At 47.1% G+C, this 22312-nt stretch overlaps 1 protein-coding gene across 1 annotated transcript in view; it reads left to right on the forward strand.

Annotated features, from left to right (window-relative positions):
* The window catches only part of ARID4A (AT-rich interaction domain 4A), a 360940-nt gene that overhangs the window by 249857 nt on the left and 88771 nt on the right, over positions 1 to 22312 (forward strand). The window contains exon 14 of the mRNA XM_069207594.1: positions 6223 to 6320. Within this exon, the coding sequence (XP_069063695.1) occupies positions 6223 to 6320 (98 nt within the window). The remainder of the gene's footprint in view (positions 1 to 6222; positions 6321 to 22312) is intronic.

Here is a 22312-nt window from a genome sequence, read left to right on the forward strand (position 1 = left end):
TGGCTTGGAGTCCTTTAGCACAGCTTATCTTGATGATATTGCTGTCTTTAGCTCCACCTGGCAGGATCACCTGGTCCACCTGAGGAAGGTTTTGAAGGCTCTGCAATCTGCAGGCCTCTCTATCAAGGCATCCAAATGCCAGATAGGGCAGGGAACTGTGGTTTACTTGGGACACCTTGTAGGTGGAGGCCAAGTTCAGCCACTCCAACCCAAGATCCAGACTATTCTGGACTGGGTAGCTCCAAAAACCCAGACTCAAGTCAGGGCATTCCTTGGCTTGACTGGGTACTACAGGAGGTTTGTGAAGGGATATGGATCCATTGTGACAGCCCTCACTGAGCTCACCTCCAAGAAAATGCCCAAGAAAGTGAACTGGACTGTGGACTGCCAACAGGCCTTTGACACCCTGAAACAAGCAATGTGCTCAGCACCAGTTCTCAAAGCTCCAGATTATTCTAAGCAGTTCATTGTGCAGACTGATGCCTCTGAACATGGGATAGGGGCAGTTTTGTCCCAAACAAATGATGATGGCCTTGACCAGCCTGTTGCTTTCATTAGCAGGAGGTTACTCCCCAGGGAGCAGCGTTGGAGTGCCATTGAGAGGGAGGCCTTTGCTGTGGTTTGGTCCCTGAAGAAGCTGAGACCATACCTCTTTGGGACTCACTTCCTAGTTCAAACTGACCACAGACCTCTCAAATGGCTGATGCAAATGAAAGGTGAAAATCCTAAACTGTTGAGGTGGTCCATCTCCCTACAGGGAATGGACTTTATAGTGGAACACAGACCTGGGACTGCCCATGCCAATGCAGATGGCCTTTCCAGGTTCTTCCACTTAGAAAATGAAGACTCTCTTGGGAAAGGTTAGTCTCATCCTCTTTCGTTTGGGGGGGGGTTGTGTAAGGAAATGCCTTCTTGGCATGGTTGCCCCCTGACTTTTTGCCTTTGCTGATGCTATGTTTACAATTGAAAGTGTGCTGAGGCCTGCTAACCAGGCCCCAGCACCAGTGTTCTTTCCCTAACCTGTACTTTTGTATCCACAATTGGCAGACCCTGGCATCCAGATAAGTCCCTTGTAACTGGTACCTCTAGTACCAAGGGCCCTGATGCCAAGGAAGGTCTCTAAGGGCTGCAGCATGTCTTATGCCACCCTGGAGACCTCTCACTCAGCACAGACACACTGCTTACCAGCTTGTGTGTGCTAGTGAGGACAAAACGAGTAAGTCGACATGGCACTCCCCTCAGGGTGCCATGCCAGCCTCTCACTGCCTATGCAGTATAGGTAAGACACCCCTCTAGCAGGCCTTACAGCCCTAAGGCAGGGTGCACTATACCATAGGTGAGGGTACCAGTGCATGAGCATGGTACCCCTACAGTGTCTAAACAAAACCTTAGACATTGTAAGTGCAGGGTAGCCATAAGAGTATATGGTCTGGGAGTCTGTCAAACACGAACTCCACAGCACCATAATGGCTACACTGAAAACTGGGAAGTTTGGTATCAAACTTCTCAGCACAATAAATGCACACTGATGCCAGTGTACATTTTATTGTAAAATACACCCCAGAGGGCACCTTAGAGGCGCCCCCTGAAACTTAACCGACTATCTGTGTAGGCTGACTAGTTTTAGCAGCCTGCCACAAACCGAGACATGTTGCTGGCCCCATGGGGAGAGTGCCTTTGTCACTCTGAGGCCAGTAACAAAGCCTGCACTGGGTGGAGATGCTAACACCTCTCCCAGGCAGGAATTGTCACACCTGGCGGTGAGCCTCAAAGGCTCACCTCCTTTGTGCCAACCCAGCAGGACACTCCAGCTAGTGGAGTTGCCCGCCCCCTCCGGCCAGGCCCCACTTTTGGCGGCAAGGCCGGAGAAAATAATGAGAATAACAAGGAGGAGTCTCTGGCCAGTCAGGACAGCCCCTAAGGTGTCCTGAGCTGAGGTGACTCTAACTTTTAGAAATCCTCCATCTTGCAGATGGAGGATTCCCCCAATAGGGTTAGGATTGTGACCCCCTCCCCTTGGGAGGAGGCACAAAGAGGGTGTACCCACCCTCAGGGCTAGTAGCCATTGGCTACTAACCCCCCAGACCTAAACACGCCCTTAAATTTAGTATTTAAGGGCTACCCTGAACCCTAGAAAATTAGATTCCTGCAACAAGAAGAAGGACTGCCCAGCTGAAAACCCCTGCAGCGGAAGACCAGAAGACGACAACTGCCTTGGCTCCAGAAACTCACCGGCCTGTCTCCTGCCTTCCAAAGATCCTGCTCCAGCGACGCCTTCCGAAGGGACCAGCGACCTCGACATCCTCTGAGGACTGCCCCTGCTTCGAAAAGACAAGAAACTCCCGAGGACAGCGGACCTGCTCCAAGAAAAGCTGCAACTTTGTTTCCAGCAACTTTAAAGATCCCTGCAAGCTCCCCGCAAGAAGCGTGAGACTTGCAACACTGCACCCGGCGACCCCGACTCGGCTGGTGGCGATCCAACACCTCAGGAGGGACCCCAGGACTACTCTAAGACTGTGAGTACAAAAACCTGTCCCCCCTGAGCCCCCACAGCGCCGCCTGCAGAGGGAATCCCGAGGCTTCCCCTGACCGCGACTCTTTGAACCTAAAGTCCCGACGCCTGGGAGAGACCCTGCACCCGCAGCCCCCAGGACCTGAAGGACCGGACTTTCACTGGAGAAGTGACCCCCAGGAGTCCCTCTCCCTCACCCAAGTGGAGGTTTCCCCGAGGAATCCCCCCCTTGCCTGCCTGCAGCGCTGAAGAGATCCCGAGATCTCTCATAGACTAACATTGCGAACCCGACGCCTGTTCCTACACTGCACCCGGCCGCCCCCGCGCTGCTGAGGGTGAAATTTCTGTGTGGACTTGTGTCCCCCCCGGTGCCCTACAAAACCCCCCTGGTCTGCCCTCCGAAGACGCGGGTACTTACCTGCAAGCAGACCGGAACCGGGGCACCCCCTTCTCTCCATTCTAGCCTATGTGTTTTGGGCACCACTTTGAACTCTGCACCTGACCGGCCCTGAGCTGCTGGTGTGGCGACTTTGGGGTTGCTCTGAACCCCCAACGGTGGGCTACCTTGGACCAAGAACTGAACCCTGTAAGTGTCTTACTTACCTGGTTAACCTAACAAATACTTACCTCCCCTAGGAACTGTGAAAATTGCACTAAGTGTCCACTTTTAAAACAGCTATTTGTGAATAACTTGAAAAGTATACATGCAATTTTTATGATTTGAAGTTCCTAAAGTACTTACCTGCAATACCTTTCGAATGAGCTATTACATGTAGAATTTGAACCTGTGGTTCTTAAAATAAACTAAGAAAAGATATTTTTCTATATAAAAACCTATTGGCTGGATTTGTCTCTGAGTGTGTGTACCTCATTTATTGTCTATGGGTATGTACAACAAATGCTTAACACTACTCCTTGGATAAGCCTACTGCTCGACCACACTACCACAAAATAGAGCATTAGTATTATCTCTTTTTACCACTATTTTACCTCTAAGGGGAACCCTTGGACTCTGTGCATGCTATTCCTTACTTTGAAATAGCACATACAGAGCCAACTTCCTACACCTTGCCACATCAGGACATACATATTCCTCAATTATTAAAGATACAGTTAGCGGCAATTCCCAGATACAGACGACATTCTGGGCCATTATTGTGGTCCACCAAGCCTGTGAAGAGGTTTATGAAGGGTCTATTCAGAGACTATCACCTCCTCCAGTGCTCTAACAACTGAACGCTGTCACAACCCATGAGATCTCCATTTAGGCCTATTCATCAGTGTAAACAGAAATTTATTTTACGGAAAGTGTCATTTCTGTTGGTTATTACATCTGCCAGACTTATTAGTGAGATTCAGGCTTTCAACATAAAAGAACCTCCTCTACAGTTTTTGAAAGACAGTAATTCTGCGTACTAACTCTTCATTCACTACCAAGGTGCCTACAGCCTTTCATCTCAATGAACCAATCATTTTGCCTTCTTTTTTCTCCTTGCATTTGCCAGACATTAAGTGTTGTTTGAAGTTTTGCTTGCAAAGTACAAGTGTAGGAAGCTGGCCTGATGTGTGGTGGGTACCTAAGTTACTTAAACCTAATACCAGGTCCAGGCATCCCCCTTAGTGAAGTGTAGGAAGTGTCTAGAAGCCAGGCTCTCTTGAGGTAGCTGTGGATGAGAAGCCAAGGCTTATCTAGGAGACATGCAAAGCGCATGCAATACCACTGTAGTCACACAGCACTTACACACATGAAAGAAAGCACTCAGTTGTACAAAAATAAAGGCACTTTATTTTTGGCACAGATTACCACAAATCACTAGACAGGTAACCCACCCTTAGGATGTAAGTAATGCACTAAATATGTACAATAGCAATCAGACATAGGCATAGAAAAGGTTAGAAAACAGTGCATATAGCAATTACCAATAGTGACCCTAGGGGGACCACAGACCATATACTAAAAAATGGAATGCGAATAAGGTACCCCCCACCTAGTTATATAAAATGTGTAGAAGGGAGCTGGGAGTACTAGAAAACCCCTGCTAAGTAGCAGTACCCCCCAGCGACCAGGAATGCAGGAGTAAAACACTGGATTTTCCCAAACCACCCAAAAAGAGGAAAAGAAGAAAAAGACACCCATAGAAGACTGCAGGAAAACCAGCGTTGGATTTCTGAAGAAAGACTTGTGGAAAGAGGGGCCAAAGTCCAAGAGTCACAGTGGAGTCCATGAGGAGTAGGAGCTACTACCGGCCCAGCTGTGGTTGCAGGAATTGGTCGACGGTGATGAAGAACAGATCGGCATTGCTGCCCTGGAGCCGAAGACGAGTTCCTGATGGATGCAGATGATGTCCCATGCTGGAAGGAAGATTGCAGACAAGTGTCTGTGCAGGAATTCCACCAACAAGCCTTGGCAAAGGCAAACTTGCAGTTAGTGAGTGGGAAACTGCTTTTGCAGGATGGAGTGCTGGTTGCTGGAGCTACACGTCGCCTGAAGATCCCTTGGAGGAGATGCATACAAGCCTTGGCAGCTGCAAGGGATGCGGTGCACTGGGGTATTGTCCTGCGTGGGAAGGCAAAGGCTTACCTCCACCAAAGTTGGACAGCTGGCAGAGAGGACCAAGAGGACTACTCCGGACCACCACCCGTGATGGAGGATCCACGCAGCTCAAGATGAGGGAAGATCCACGCATCCGGTCGTCACTTGCTGTAGGTGCCTGCGGTTGCAAGGAAGTGACTCCTTCACTCTAAGGGAGCTACCTTCTTCTTGTGCAGGCTGAAGATTTGCAGTCTTCTGAGGATGCAGGGCAGGGGAAATGTTGCAACATAGAAACAAATTTGCAGAAGAGCCTTCTTCATTGTAGCAGCTTTTGTTGGTTCCTGGAAGTTCCAGTCGTGGTTCCAGTGGCCAGGAAGTTGAAGTGCAGGTTGCAGAGGAGTCTTGATGGAATCTTGCAAGCCGAATTTGAGGACCCACCCAAGAGAGAGACCCAAAATAGCCCTTAAAGGAGGATTGGTCACCTAACCAGGTAAGCACCTATCAGGAGGGGCCTCTGACATCCCCTGCCAGGTCTGGCCACTCCGATGCTCCCAGACTTCCCTGCCAACCTTGGAAACAAGATGGCAGAACGTAGGGACCCACTGGAGGAGCTCTGGCACCACCCCTGAGGTGGTGATGGACAGGGGAGTGATCACTCCCCTTTCCATTGCCCAGTTTTGCGCCAGAGCAGGGACTGGGGATCTCCCTGAACTGGTGTGGATTGGTTTATGCACGGAGGGCACCAAATATGCTCCTCAAAGCAAACCTTTGGCTTTTCTTCCTGTTGCCAAAAGGAAGATGGTGCAGGTGCTCTTAGACGACACCGCCGTAATGTGGTACTGCAACAAGCAGGGCGTTGTGGACCCTTTGTCAAGAGGTGAGGCAGCTAGGTAGAGTCGACCAGATCATGCGTTACCAAAGATAAGTAACTTGTTCGTCAATTGTGGAGAACTTCAGTGTACAGGGAAGTAATTTGTTTCTTCTTTTGTTTTTTTTCCACGAGGTTTCAGGTGGTTCTACTTTAAATCTTACTTTGCACTTTGATTTGATGCAGCGATTGGTATTATGAATGACAAAATTGTAGAATATTATAGTAATGGTTGTTCAAATGATTTGAGCATCTCCTCTTTCGGGTATCTAGAATCTACCAACATATTTTAACTTTTCTTTTCCCCAGATTGACAGTGGCGCTGTGTGGAAACAGATTTATATGGACCTTGGCATCCCTATTTTGAATTCTGCTGCATCTTACAATGTAAAAACTGCTTATAGGAAGTACGTATATCAAAATCTGATGCTTTTTGGCATGTTGGAAGAAATGCATTTGTAGTGCATGTGCATTCTTAATGAGCGAGGGTTTTTAATTTATTTTAGGTTACACATAATTTCTATGGCTATTGTCAACACCAAGTTTCCAAGTTAGACTAGCTTTGGGAGAAGGTGACTGTCTTTCTCATGGATTTCAGCTCCCAGGTTTTCAAATTTAAGACCATAACACACAGTTCTGTCCAGATAGGGGCAGAGAATGTGCCTGTGAGATATTAGCACATTTGGTTATCTCCAGGTATCTTGGGGTTGAATAGCTTTGAAAATCAGAAACATTTGGTGCTTTCCTGGTACACTTGCCACTGCTTTACTTTACTTATCAGTGGCTTGAGTACATTTTGAATTCTTTACAGCTGTTTCCATGTTTTGGAAATTAACTCTGGCAACTTGTTATTGAACAAATATGAGTTCGGTAGTTGCAAACGTAATGACCACACTTTAGCCAGAAGGCAGATCTGAGGGAAGACATGATGGGGCATGGAAAGAATGGAAGAATCAAAATAATTGTCTATCATTCAGCTGCACACCTAAGTACACAACATTTGACTTTGAAAGGCCGGAGAGTCATCATCGGAAAAGAAGCTGAAAAGCAAGCCAATTCAGGGCAAACATTTGATGGATTAAGAACTTTCCAGGAGGGTGTGTTTCAGATCTGTCTCCTATCATGACAGACTCAACAGATGGGGTTGTATGAGTGACTCATTTTGGGAGGATGTTATGGAGAACATTCCCCAATAATTCAGAACATTCTGTAATCAGATTACCTTGGTCACACTAATACAGAATACTTTAAACCACTCCATTCAAAGAGCCTTGTAGGAAAGTACATGTTTGGACTGCAGGGCCTTTTGATGACAAAATCAAAGGCGAATAGTTTAATATGAAAGGTAATGCCAAAACTACTGTGCCCCTCAACAACAGTTGCTGAGGAAACCAAATGATTTCTCTCTGAAATGGTAGGATCCTCCGGTAGCCACAAAAGAGTGGAGTGCCTCTCTTCAAAAGTCTCAGACGCAAGAGAATTATCTCCAGGGGAGTTCACACTACCCACACGCAGAACAAAGCCAACAGTTCGAATTTCCACTTAAGGGACGAAAAGCACCATGGGGAGGGAGAAGACTTCACCAAAGGTTATTAAGGATTGGCTCTCCGTGTATTAGCCTTCAGCAGAGTTTTGAATCCAAACTAAGGAATGGCACAGAGTGCATTGCCTTGTTTCAGGATCTCCCGTTGAGAAAATAGTCTGCACCTCCCAGAGAGGTCTAGAGTTGATCGCCTCCGAAAAGTCTAGGTGATGTCTGTTAACACCATCACTCGCACAGCCAGGTTTGCGACTGAGAAGAGATTGAAACTTCCTCAGCAAACAGGCTTTGAAGCAGAGCACTTCTTCAAAGATGCTTATACTTACACTGTCTTCTCGACGTGAATCACCTTACTTCAGGGAGCACAACATATACATCGATCCACTAAGTGGCAACTTATTAGTACCCACCCCATTAGAGATCTCAAGGAAGAAAGCTCTTTTGAGGAAGGTAGTTTGGGGGAAGTGCTGGCTCACACTGCTTAAAAAAAGATACAGACATTCCTTTGCCAATTTTAGGATGTTGACTACTTTTGGTTGCTGTACCCCCCCCCCCTCTTTTTTGCCTGGTTTTTGATGCAACTTTGATTGAAGTGCACTAGGTTCCTGCAAACCCCAGTTCCCAAGTGCCAGTGTCCCTTCCCCAAAATAAGACACCTGGTCACTTGATCCCCAAATGACCAGGCCCTTTAACTTCTCTGTGTCCCTAGTAAATGGTACCCCTGGTACCTAGATCATAGGTACTGAAGAGGGTCCCTAAGAGCTGCAGCACCACTTACGCCACTCTAAAAGACCCATCACTAACTTCATGCAGACTGCCATTGCAGGCTACGTGACAAGGTGCTCCCTAAAAGTGAAAGCACAACATGGCACACAGACTGTGCAATGTCCCCTAAACACTGCATGTAATATTTGTAAGTACCCCCTAGAGCAGGCTTTACAACCCTGGGACAGGGTTCATTATATTACATGTATGGGCATTTCTGCAAGATCTGATATGCCCCTGGTATGTCTTTGTCGATTCTTAGACACAGTAAGTGAAAATTAAAGCCATTTTAAATACATGTGCTGGGCACTGATCAGTATGAGTTTCCCAACTACATGATGGCTGCACTGAAAATAGGGATGTTTGGTATCCAATATCTTGTAATAATAAACCCCTCACTGTTTCCAGTGACCGGTTTATCGATACCTGCACCCAGAGGGTACCTTAGAGGTACCCTCTGAAAACCTACTTACTGCTGGTGAGCTCACTGTCCTATTCTAACCAGTCTGCCACCAACAGACCAGAATCTGACCCCCAAGGGAGTAAGCTTTTGCTCCCTGCAGCCCAGATACAAAGCCTGCTCAGGCAGGGGTGTTACACACCCCTTTCCCACAGGATGACCTGCATTCCAAGGCAGGAGCTTCAAAGAAGCCCACCGCCTTTGGTATGTAGAACTGGCCTTCCTCAAAAGGGAGATGCGACCCCCTCCAAAAGCACCCTATGCCCCCAGACCCACCTGGCACATGGACAGGCAGGAAACTTAGTAATGCAGGAGGTGTTTCATTTCCAGACTATCACAAAAAAGAAAGGGGGACCATGCGCGCTTATAGGTCCAGCATAAGGGCTCCTATGCAATCAATTATGTATAACAAGAGTTTGCACTTCCTTCTGGCAACCCTTTTTTTTTTTTTTTTTTTATGTCCAGCAGGAACTGCATAGTAATGACCCCAGGGGTAAGTATCCCATTGGCTACTCCCCTTAACGCCCCCTGAATTGAGTATTTAGGGGTCTCCCTGATACCAGATCCTTAGATCTTCGCTGGACACATAAGGAGTGATCAAGAAGCCTGCTGAACCCATGAACTGAGGAGCTCGACTGACTTGGTGCCAGCCTGCCACCACTGGCAAACCTGGTCTTGCCAACCATCTTCCCGATTGACACCCCCCTCCCCCCCCCCCATCTTCCGCACTTGACCCTCGAGGACCAAGTGACCTGTCCTGCTGCTGCAGCCTCCAAGAAACGGGGAGAGCTGCCAGTGCTTCACAAATCACCAAGAAGAACTTCCGTGGAGCAGAGGAGCTGCTTCCCTGCATTTGCATGTACCCAAAGAAAGAACTGTGAGGACCGGGCCTGCCAAAAAACCCAACGCCGGACAGCACCACTGCACCCGAGCCACCTAGCCCAAGCTGAAGTAGGCCAAAGGTGTCAGCGTGGTCCGCAGGCCATCCAAAAACTAAGCCCATCTTGAGTGTTCCACCCCAACTGCTAGTGACCTGGCGACAGACCCAATGCCTCAGGGCACCTCTGCACCTGTCCGCCCCAGACCGAGGAGAAGAGGACCAAGGTATCCCCACTTCTCCCAGTCTCGTGAGACCTGAGTCTACTTGTTCTCTTGGTCAGACTGGACCCCCAGTCCATGCCTGCAGACTGTTTCTGTAGGCCCCTGGCAACCGCAAGTAACTCCAGCACCGGACCCGAGGGCCAGATGAAACCACTGCACTTTCGCCCCATAGTCCAAGGAGAAGTGGACCAACGGTGTCTCCATGTGCCTAAGAACCTCAAAGGTTGAGCCCCTCGTGGGTTCCCCTAGACTGATCTTTCACTCCATCCCTGCAGCAACTTTGTAATCGGACTGACCCCAAAGACTTACACAGGGCATCGGACGCTGTACTGCACCTCTGCCCTTGGCCACCCCAGTGCCACTCGGTGACCTGCTGGTGTGGCCTTGGATCTTGCCAATACTTAACCTAAGCCCACAAGATTGGTTCCATAAATCGCTGTACATTACCTGTATGCAATGCTTGTTCTTCCTCCAAAGGATAATGTAGGAAGTTGGCTCTGTATGCACTATTTCAAAGTAATTAGTATGCAGAGTCCAAGGGTTCCCCTTAGAGGTAAGATAGTGGCAAAAAGAGATAATACTAATGCTCTATTTTGTGGTAGTGTGGTCGAGCAGTAGGCTTATCAAAGGAGTAGTGTTAAGCATTTGTTGTACATACACCCAGGCAATAAATGAGGAACACACACTCTGAGACAAATCCAGGCCAATAGGTTTTGTTATAGAAAAATATATTTTCTTAGTTTATTTTAAGAACCACAGGTTCAAATTCTACATGTAATATCTCATTTGAAAGGTATTGCAGGTAAGTACTTTAGGAACTTTGAATAATCACAGTAGCATATATACTTTTTTCATAAAACACAATAAGCTGTTTTAAAAGTGGACACAGTGCAATTTTCCCAGTTCCTGGGGGAGGTAAAGTATTGTCAGTTCTTGCAGGTAAGTAAACCACCTACGAGGTTCAAATTGGGGTCCTAGGTAGCCCACCGTTGGGGGTTCAGAGCAACCCCAAAGTCACCACACCAGCAGCTCAGGGCCGGTCAGGTGCAGAGTTCAAAGTGGTGCCCAAAACGCATAGGCTTCAATGGAGAGAAGGGGGTGCCCCGGTTCCAGTCTGCCAGCAGGTAAGTACCCGTGTCTTCGGAGGGCAGACCAGGGGGGTTTTGTAGGGCACCGGGGGCGACAAGTCCACACAGAAAGTACACCCTCAGCAGCGCAGGGGCGGCCGGGTGCAGTGTGCAAACAAGCGTCGGGATTCCAATGGGAGTCAATGGGAGACCAAGGGGTCTCTTCAGCGGTGCAGGCAGGCAAGGGGGGGGCTCCTCGGGGTAGCCACCACCTGGGCAAGGGAGAGGGCCTCCTGGGGGTCACTCCTGCACTGAAGTTCCGATCCTTTAGGTGCTGGGGGCTGCGGGTGCAGGGTCTTTTCCAGCCGTCGGGATTTTAGAGTCAGTCAGTCGCGGTCAGGGGGAGCCTCGGGATTCCCTCTGCAGGCGTCGCTGTGGGGGCTCAGGGGGGACAACTTTGGTTACTCACAGTCTTGGAGTCGCCGGAGGGTCCTCCCTGTAGCGTTGTTTCTCCACCAGTCGAGTCGGGGTCGCCGGGTGCAGTGTTGCAAGTCTCACGCTTCTTGCGGGGATTGCAGGGGTCTTTAAATCTGCTCCTCTGTAACAAAGTTGCAGTCTTTTTGGAACAGGTCTGCTGTCCTCGGGAGTTTCTTGTTCCTCTTGAAGCAGGGCAGTCCTCTGAGGATTCAGAGGACGCTGGTCCTGGCGAAAGCGTCGCTGGAGCAGGTTTCTTTAGAAGGCAGGAGACAGGCCGGTAGGACTGGGGCCAAAGCAGTTGGTGTCTTCTTTCTTCTTCTGCAGGGGTTTTCAGCTCAGCAGGCTTCTTCTTCGGTAAGTTGCAGGAATCTGAGTTCCTAGGTTCTGGGGAGCCCCTAAATACTGAATTTAGGGGTGTGTTTAGGTCTGGGAGGACAGTAGCCAATGGCTACTGTCCTTGAGGGTGGGTACACCCTCTTTGTGCCTCCTCCCTGAGGGGAGGGGGGCACATCCCTATTCCTATTGGGGGAATCCTCCTTCTACAAGATGGAGGATTTCTAAAAGTCCGTCACCTCAGCTCAGGACACCTTAGGGGCTGTCCTGACTGGCCAGTGACTCCTCCTTGTTTTTCTCATTCTCTCTCCTGGACTTGCCGCCAAAAGTGGGGGCTGTGTCCAGGGGGCGGGCATCTCCACTAGCTGGAGTGCCCTGGGGCATTGTAACACGAAGCTTGAGCCTTTGAAGCTCACTGCTAGGTGTGACAGTTCCTGCAGGGGGGAGGTGTGAAGCACCTCCACCCAGAGCAGGCTTTGTTTCTGTCCTCAGAGAGCACAAAGGCTCTCACTGCATGGGGTCAGAAACTCGTCTCTCAGCAGCAGGCTGGCAGAGACCAGTCAGTCCTGCACTGAACAATTGGGTAAAATACAGGGGGCATCTCTAAGATGCCCTCTGTGTGCATTTTTTTTAATAAATCCAACACTGGCATCAGTGTGGGTTTATTATTCTGAGAAGTTTGATACTAAACTTCCCAGTATTCAGTGTAGCCATTATGGAGCTGTGGAGTTCGTTTTTGACAGACTTCCAGACCATATACTCTTATGGCTACCCTGCACTTACAATGTCTAAGGTTTTGCTTAGACACTGTAGGGGCATAGTGCTCATGCACATATGCCCTCACCTGTGGTATAGTGCACCCTGCCTTAGGGCTGTAAGGCCTGCTAGAGGGGTGACTTACCTATGCCACAGGCAGTGTGAGGTTGGCATGGCACCCTGAGGGGAGTGCCTTGTCGACTTATTCATTTTCTCCCCACCAGCACACACAAGCTGGCAAGCAGTGTGTCTGTGCTGAGTGAGGGGTCCCTAGGGTGGCATAAGACATGCTGCAGCCCTTAGAGACCTTCCCTGGCATCAGGGCCCTTGGTACCAGGGGTACCAGTTACAAGGGACTTACCTGGGTGCCAGGGTTGTGCCAGTTGTGGAGACAATGGTACATTTTAGGTGAAAGAACACTGGTGCTGGGGCCTGGTTAGCAGGGTCCCAGCACACTTCTCAGTCAAGTCAGCATCAGTATCAGGCAAAAAGTGGGGGGTAACTGCAACAGGGAGCCATTTCTTTACAGATAACATTACCGCATCTGAAGAATGCACTGTCAACTTTTTTAAAAAACTCCTAAAAGTTCCTAACTCAGTGCTCACTTGATTCCAGTGATCTTGGTATCAAGGTTTATATAACAGTACATCTTATTTTACAAATTGGTGTCCGATTTCTTTGAGTTTGTGTCTCACTTACTGTATGATTGTGTGCCTTACATCCTTAGCACTACCCTCTGATAATCCTAACTGCTAGACCACACTACCCAAAAAGAGCACTGGGGATGTCATTTGTACCCTGTGATACCTCTGGGGATTGCTTGGACTCTTTGCACAGTGTCCACTTTATAAAGAGCCTGCTTCTTACACCTACCCCACTCCCAAATCTATCACCAAGTGCGCACCCAGATGTACATGCAGACTCCGAACAAGAATAGGACATGAGACTAGACTGCCCATGAAAGGATTAGAATTTAGTTGGCCCAAACTATTGGGCAGACGGAGGGTGCGAGTTTAGAATAGGCCAGCAAGACAGTTCCAAGAAAGATGAAAGAAACAGTTCTAAGGGCAGAGGTAAAGGCGGCTTCACCAAACCTACCGCCTCCACTGGCAAACCTTGACTTGCCAACCATCTGTTCCCCCCTAAACTTATCAATAAAGGTGCCATAGAAACAGTGCCTATAAACCAACAAGGCACAGGGGTTTATTCACTTTGCTTCCTTATACCCAAAAAGGACAGGTCCCTAAGGCCAGTATTGGAACTCGGACCCCTAAAGCGATACATCCTTTTGGAGCACTTTCACTTTATCACTCTGCAAGAGGTTACATCCATTACTACAACAAGGAAACTTCATGGACCTCTACTAGGTCTGAAAGGTGCCTACTTTCACACCCCTATTTATCCAGCACATCACAAATATCTCAGGTTCATAATAACCAACCCTCATTTCTAATTCAGTGGGTTTCCCTTACATACTTGAATGGTTGCTCGTCAAGAGCTCAACACATCAACTATGTTTTTAAGTTACTCAAACCACTATCAACCTGCTTTATCAATTATGTTGCACCATCAATGCAGTCAAATTCCATCTTCAACCTTTCCAGGTACAGCCTTGTCTAGAAGCTATTCCGGACTCACAAGGGAGAATAGCTTATCCCTTTGCCGCCCGATTCAATCCTTCCATGTGCTCATTTCACAGATCCAGCCTCACCAGCAGGTAACAGTGAGGACAGTCATGCGCATCCTTGGTATGATGGCTTCATGCATAGCCATAGTACCCCATGCCAGACTCCTCATAGGTCTGTTACAGGAGTGCTTAGCGCACCGATAGACTCGAGCGGAGGGTCAATTTGAAGATCTACTGTTGGTCTGCTGTCAAGTTTGCCATTCTCCTCAGTGGTGGAACACCAACAATCTCCTCAAAGGATGGCCATTCTGAAGACCAGTTTCCCTGAGAAACAAGATGCCTCCCTCACGGGTTGGGGAGCACATTCACAGGATCTCACAGTCCAGGGGCGCTGGACGCTCAGTCAACTTCATCTCCATATCAGTCACCTGGAGTTACTAGCTGTTTATCTTGCGCTGAAAGCCTTCCTTCCTCACCTAGTTGGCAAGGTTGTCCTCATCAGGACAGACAACATGACTACTGTGTATTATCTTCAAAAACAGGTGTGGCTCCGGATCCGCTCAGCTGTCTCATCTAGACCAGAACATCTGGAGGTGGGCTTTCCAATATAATATTAATCTGTTAGCGGGGTACCTTCCGGGAGCGGACAACAACTTTGAAGATCTCAGCAGGAGCCGTCAGCAAGTCCACAACTGGGAACTCCACCCGCGAGTCCACCTCCCATACTTTCAGTGATGGGGTCAACCTCAAATAGACCTCTTTGCTGTATCAGGAAATGCAAAATGCCAAACCTTTGCCTCCCGGTTCACACACAGACAGTCCAAGGGCAATGCACCATGGATGAGGTGGTCAGGGGTATTTGCTTACGCTTTTCCACCTCTCCCACTGCTTCCTTTTGTGGTTCGCAAACTTCACCAGACATCCCTCACTCTAATTCTTGTGGCTCCTACATGGGCCAGGAAAGCGTGGTTCACCACACTTTTGGAACTCTCTGTAGTTCCCCACAAGGTACTACCAAACAGGCAGGAACTTCTCACACAGAACCACGGAGAAATCGGGCATCCGGACCCCAGGTCCCTCAACCTTGCAGTCTGGCTTCTGAAGTCCTAGAGTTTGGTTATCTTACCACACCACTCTATAGACATTCTTAAAGAAGCACACAGACCCAATACTCGTGCTTGTTATGGAGCTTGTTATGCAGCAAAGTGAAAAAAAGATTTATCCACTATTGCCATTCCAACAAATTGATCTCTTACAACCCAGTGTTCAGGACATTATTTGCTATATTTGTATCTATAAGGTTACACCTAGTGGCAGTAGCCTCATATCTGCAAAACATACATAATTATGCAGGATCCTAGCTGACAGGGCCTTCTTGGAAGGCCTTAAATGGGTCATTCCTCCTAAGGTGCCACCAGATCCTACTTTGAATCTTGTATTGTATTGACAAGATTGATGGATCCTCAATTCAAACCCCTTCAATTCCACTCATGGAAATTATCCTTTCTAATGGGGCTCATTTCACTCAGACGTGTCGGTGATCTTCATGAATTAACATTAGAAGAACCATTCTTCCAACTACATAAACATAGAGTGGTACTACGTACCAATCCTAAATTTCTTCCTACGTTGATATCTCAATTTCACCTTAATCTATTGAACTGAATTGACTCAGTTGCAGAGAGGGCAATACACACCCTTGATGTAAAACAAGCCCTCCTGTATTATATTGATAGAGCCAACACTTTTAGAAAGACCCAGCACTTCATTGCTTTCTGTAACCCACACAAAGAAAAAGCCATTTGTAAATCAGGTATTGTATGTTGAATTATCAAATGTATCCAAACATGCTATGCCAAAGCTAGCAGACCTTTACCCTACTCCTCCTATTGCTTACTGTACTGACAAAAAGGAAGATTCTATGTGCTGGTTTGTCAACAAGCTAATGTCAGCCAGGCAGTCTTGCTTAAGTTATTCCAAACCACTGCAACACCCACAGGCTAGCCACTGCTTATGGAGAAGGACTGCTTTTCAGTCTGCACTAAACATGTGTATCTGCAGCCACATATGCCTCCAACGGAAAATGTTACTTACCCAGTAAGCATCTGATTGTGGCATGTAATTGTATGTTCGATGGCATGTGTAGCTGCAGATACACATGCTGTTTACAGTCCGCCATCTGGTGTTGGGCTCGGAGTGTTACAAGTTGTTTTTCTTCGAAAAAGTTTTTTCGAGTCACGAGACCGAGGGACTCCTCCCATTTCGACTCCATTGCGCATGGGCGTCGACTCCATCTTAGATTGTTTTTTTTCCGCCATCGGGTCCGGACGTGTTCCTTTTCGCTCCGTGTTTCGGATCGGAAAGTTAGTTAGAATCTCGGAAAAAATCGTCGGTATTGTTTGCGTTCGGTATCGGGTTAGTTAGAACAAATAGACACCGAATTTTGAAGAGCTCCGGTGGCCCTTCGGGGTTTTTTCGATTCCCCCGTCGAGGCCTGGTCGGCCCGGCCACGTGCGACTTCAAGGCTGATGGAACGGACCCCATTCCGCTTCTGCCCAAAATGCCATAACAAGTATCCGTATACGGATCAGCATCTGGTCTGTAACTTGTGCTTGTCCCCCAAGCACAAGGAGGAAACTTGTGAAGCCTGTCGAGCGTTTCGGTCGAGGAAGACGCTGAGAGACCGAAGAGCCAGGAGACTACAAATGGCGTCCACGCCGACAGGTCAAGAACGTTTCGAGGAGGAAGAAGAAGCTTTCTCCATCCGCGAGTCGGATTCTGAAGAACTCGACGCCGAAGAAACACCCCAAACCGTGAGTAAGACGTCGAAAATCAAGACTCACGAGAATTCCACGAAAGCCCAGGGGACGCCACCGCCAACAGGCCATGGCTTAACCCGAAAACTAGGTGACCGATCCAAGGCACCGAAAAAGGGCATGCTGGTGTCAAAGTCATCCGACTCTGGTCGAGATACCGCGAGACAGCGGCTCCGAGAAACTTCGGCACAGAGACAGCGGCACCGAAGAATTTCGGCACCGAGACACCACGCCGAAAACAAAGAAGGTTTCTTCGGAGCCTAAAAAGACTTCCGAAAAGGTTTCGGTTCCGAAACATCCAGCCTCGGAGCCGAAAACTAGTTCCTATACAGAGGAACAAGGATTAACCTCCCAATTACATAGATTTGGAGAGGAGCTTTAAGCTGTAGAGCCTGACTACACGCAAAGAAGGCTTCATATTCATGAGGACACAGGGAAGATAACCACTCTTCCCCCAATCAAAATAAAAAGGAAACTTGCCTTTCAACAAAAGGACAAGCAACCACAGGCAAAAGTGGCAAGGAAAACAACCCCACCACCGTCTCCACCACCATCAATACATGCATCACCAGCAACAACTCCACCACTAATGCACTCACCAGCTCATACTACAATGAGTCAGGATGATCCCGATGCATGGGACCTTTACGATGCTCCAGTGTCTGACAACAGCCCAGACTCCTACCCCACAAAACCGTCACTACCTGAGGACAGTACATCCTACACACAGGTGGTCGCAAGAGCAGCCGAATTTCACAACGTCACCTTACATTCTGAACCAATTGAGGATGACTTTCTGTTTAACACCCTATCCTCCACCCATAGCCGGTACCAAAGCCTTCCCATGCTCCCAGGAATGCTAAGACATTCAAAACAAATATTTCAGGATCCAGTTAAAGGCAGTGCCGTAACTCCAAGGGTGGAGAAAAAATATAAGCCACCGCCCACTGATCCAATATATATTACAACACAACTAACACCAGACTCAGTAGTTGTCGGGGCAGCTCGTAAGAGAGCCAACTCTCATACCTCAGGAGACGCACCACCTCCAGACAAAGAGAGCCGCAAATTTGATGCTGCGGGAAAAAGGGTTGCAGCACAAGCAGCAAATCAATGGCGTATTACCAATTCACAAGCACTTTTGGCAAGATACGACAGAGCTCATTGGGATGAAATGCAACATTTCATCGAACACTTACCCAAGGAGTTCCAAAAAGAGCGCAACAGGTGGTAGAAGGGGGACAAAGTATCTCAAATAATCAGATACGGTCTTCCATGGATGCAGCAGATACAGCTGCAAGGACAACAAACACTGCAATCACGATACGAAGGCACGCATGGCTGCGCACTTCAGGGTTCAAGCTGGAAATCCAACGAGCTGTGCTCAATATGCCATTTAATGAACAGCAATTGTTTGGGCCGGAGGTAGACACTGCCATTGAGAAACTCAAAAAAGACACCGATACAGCCAAAGCCATGGGCGCACTCTACTCCCCGCAGAGCAGAGGCACATTTCGGAAAACACCTTTTAGGGGAGGGTTTCGAGGTCAACCCACAGAAACCACAACCTCACAAACAAGGCCTACTTACCAGGGTCAATATCAGAGAGGAGGTTTTCGGGGGCAATATAGAGGGGGCCAATTCCCAAGAAATCGAGGGAAATTCCAAGGCCCCAAAACTCCTCAAAATAAACAGTGACTCACAAGTCACACAACCCCATCACATAACACCTGTGGGGGGAAGACTAAGCCAATTTTACAAACTTTGGGAGGAAATAACAACAGACACTTGGGTCTTAGCAATTATCCAGCATGGTTATTGCATAGAATTTCTCCAATTCCCTCCAAACGTCCCACCGAAAACACACAATATGTCAAAACAACATATAGATCTTCTAGGACTAGAAGTTCAAGCATTGCTACAAAAGGACGCAATAGAATTAGTACCAAATCTACAAAAAAACACAGGAGTTTACTCACTGTACTTTCTAATACCCAAAAAGGACAAAACTCTGAGACCAATACTAGATCTCAGAACACTAAATACCTACATCAAATCAGACCACTTTCACATGGTCACGTTACAAGACGTAATCCCACTGCTCAAACAGCAAGGTTACATGACAACATTAGACCTAAAAGATGCGTATTTCCATATACCAATACATCCTTCACACAGGAAATACCTAAGGTTCGTATTCCAAGGAATACATTACCAATTCAAAGTGTTGCCATTCGGAATAACAACTGCGCCAAGTTTTTACAAAATGCCTGGCAGTAGTAGCTGCACATATCAGAAGGCAGCAAATACATGTGTTCCCGTACTTAGACGACTGGTTAATCAAAACCAACACGCTAAGACAGTGTTCACAGCACACCCAATATGTCATACAGACCCTTCACAGGCTAGGTTTCTCCATCAACTACGCGAAGTCACACCTTTTACCGTGTCAAACACAGCAATACTTAGGAGCGACAATCAACACAGCAAAAGGGATTGCCACTCCAAGTCCACAAAGGGTTCAAACATTTCACAAGGTAATACAGGCCATGTATCCAACTCAAAAGATACAAGTCAAAATAGTAATGAAACTCCTAGGCATGATGTCTTCATGCATAGCCATTGTCCCAAACGCAAGATTGCACATGCGGCCCTTACAACAGTGCCTAGCATCACAATGGTCACAAGCACAGGGTCAATTTCTAGATCTGGTGTTGATAGACCGCCAAACATACATCTCGCTTCTATGGTGGAACAGTACAAATTTAAACCGAGGGCGGCCTTTCCAAGACCCAGTGCCACAATACGTCATAACGACGGATGCTTCCATGACAGGGTGGGGAGCACACCTCAATCAACACAGCATCCAAGGACAATGGGACATACATCAGAGGCAGTTTCACATAAATCACTTAGAACTGTTAGCAGTATTTCTAGCGCTGAAAGCATTTCAACCCATAATAACCCAAAAATACATTCTTGTCAAAACAGACAACATGACAACAATGTATTATCTAAACAAACAAGGAGGGACACACTCGACACAGTTGTGCCTCCTAACACAAAAAATATGGCATTGGGCGATTCACAACCACATTCGCCTAATAGCACAATTTATTCCAGGGATTCAGAACCAGTTGGCAGACAATCTCTCTCGAGATCACCAACAAACCCACAAATGGGAAATTCACCCCCCAAATACTAAATAATTACTTTCAAATTTGGGGAACACCTCAAATAGATCTATTTGCAACAAAGGAAAACTCAAAATGCCAAAACTTCGTATCCAGGTACCCACAAGATCAATCCCAAGGCAATGCTCTATGGATGAACTGGTCAGGGATATTTGCGTACGCTTTTCCCCCTCTCCCTCTCCTTCCATATCTAGTAAACAGGTTGAGTCAAAACAAACTCAAACTCATACTAATAGCACCAACATGGGCAAGGCAACCTTGGTACACAACACTACTAGACCTTTCAGTAGTACCTCATGTCAAACTACCCAACAGACCAGATCTGTTAACACAACACAAACAACAGATCAGACATCCAAATCCAGCATCGTTGAATCTAGCAATTTGGCTCCTGAAATCCTAGAATTCGGGCACTTAGACCTCACACAGGAATGTATGGAGGTCATAAAACAAGCTAGAAAACCTACCACTAGACACTGCCATGCAAATGAGTGGAAAAGATTTGTTTATTACTGCCATAATAATCAAATTCAACCTTTACACGCATCTGCAAAAGAAATAGCAGGATACTTACTACATTTGCAAAAATCTAACCTAGCTTTCTCTTCCATTAAAATACATCTTACGGCAATTTCTGCTTACCTACAAATTACGCACTCAATTTCATTGTTTAGGATACCAGTCATAAAGGCGTTTATGGAAGGCCTAAAGAGAATTATACCACCAAGAACACCACCAGTTCCTTCATGGAACCTCAACATTGTCCTAACACGACTCATGGGTCCACCTTTTGAGCCCATGCACTCTTGTGAAATGCAGTACTTAACGTGGAAAGTTGCATTTTTAATTGCCATCACATCTCTAAGAAGAGTGAGTGAAATTCAAGCATTTACCATTCAAGGACCATTTATTCAAATACACAAAAATAAAGTTGTTCTACGGACCAATCCTAAATTTTTACCAAAAGTAATCTCACCGCTCCACTTAAATCAAACGGTAGAATTACCAGTGTTCTTCCCACAGCCAGATTCGGTAGCCGAAAGAGCACTACATACATTAGACATCAAAAGAGCACTAATGTACTACATTGACAGAACAAAACTAATTAGAAAGACAAAACAACTATTTATCGCCTTTCAAAAACCTCATACAGGAAATCCAATTTCAAAACAAGGCATTGCTAGGTGGATAGTTAAGTGCATTCAAACCTGCTATCTTAAAGCTAAAAGAGAACTGCCTATTACACCAAAGGCACACTCAACCAGAAAGAAAGGTGCTACCATGGCCTTTCTAGGAAATATTCCAATGAGCGAAATATGTAAGGCGGCAACATGGTCTACGCCTCATACATTTACCAAGCACTACTGTGTAGATGTGCTAACTGCACAACAAGCAACAGTAGGTCAAGCTGTATTAAGAACATTATTTCAAACTACTTCAACTCCTACAGGCTGAACCACCGCTTTTGGGGAGATAACTGCTTACTAGTCTATGCACAGCATGTGTATCTGCAGCTACACATGCCATCGAACGGAAAATGTCACTTACCCAGTGTACATCTGTTCGTGGCATTAGTCGCTGCAGATTCACATGCGCCCACCTGCCTCCCCGGGAGCCTGTAGCCGTTTAGAAGTAGATCTTAAACATTTGTACATTTGTAAATATATTACTTAAAACTTTATTATGTACATACGCATTCACTCCATTGCATGGGCACTATTACTAGCATACACAACTCCTACCTCACCCTCTGCGGGCAAAACAATCTAAGATGGAGTCGACGCCCATGCGCAATGGAGTCGAAATGGGAGGAGTCCCTCAGTCTTGTGACTCGAAAAGACTTCTTCGAAGAAAAACAACTTGTAACACTCAGAGCCCAACACCAGATGGCGGACTGTGCACAGCATGTGAATCTGCAGCGACTAATGCCACGAACAGATGTACACTGGGTAAGTTACATTTTCCTTATATAGTGCTTACTACCCCAGACAAGGCGTCAAAACGCTTTTAGGCGAGTAGCACGCTATTCCGCTATTCCGGAACACAAGAGGAATTAGTGGCCGATTAGTGTAGGAAAAAATGAGTACATTATTAGTATGAGTTAATTTGAGTGGCGGATATGTAATTAGTGGTGTAGATTTATGTGCTGCCACCCTCCTCCCCAGACACCTGTGGTTATTACAGTTATCGCTTTATTTATCGTTCAGTATTTCAGTATGAACATCACATTATCCTTCACATTCTATTGTCACCCGTCTTGCAC

This window comes from Pleurodeles waltl, chromosome 9 (genome assembly GCF_031143425.1).
Source record: "Pleurodeles waltl isolate 20211129_DDA chromosome 9, aPleWal1.hap1.20221129, whole genome shotgun sequence".
NCBI classification, from domain to species: domain Eukaryota; kingdom Metazoa; phylum Chordata; class Amphibia; order Caudata; family Salamandridae; genus Pleurodeles; species Pleurodeles waltl.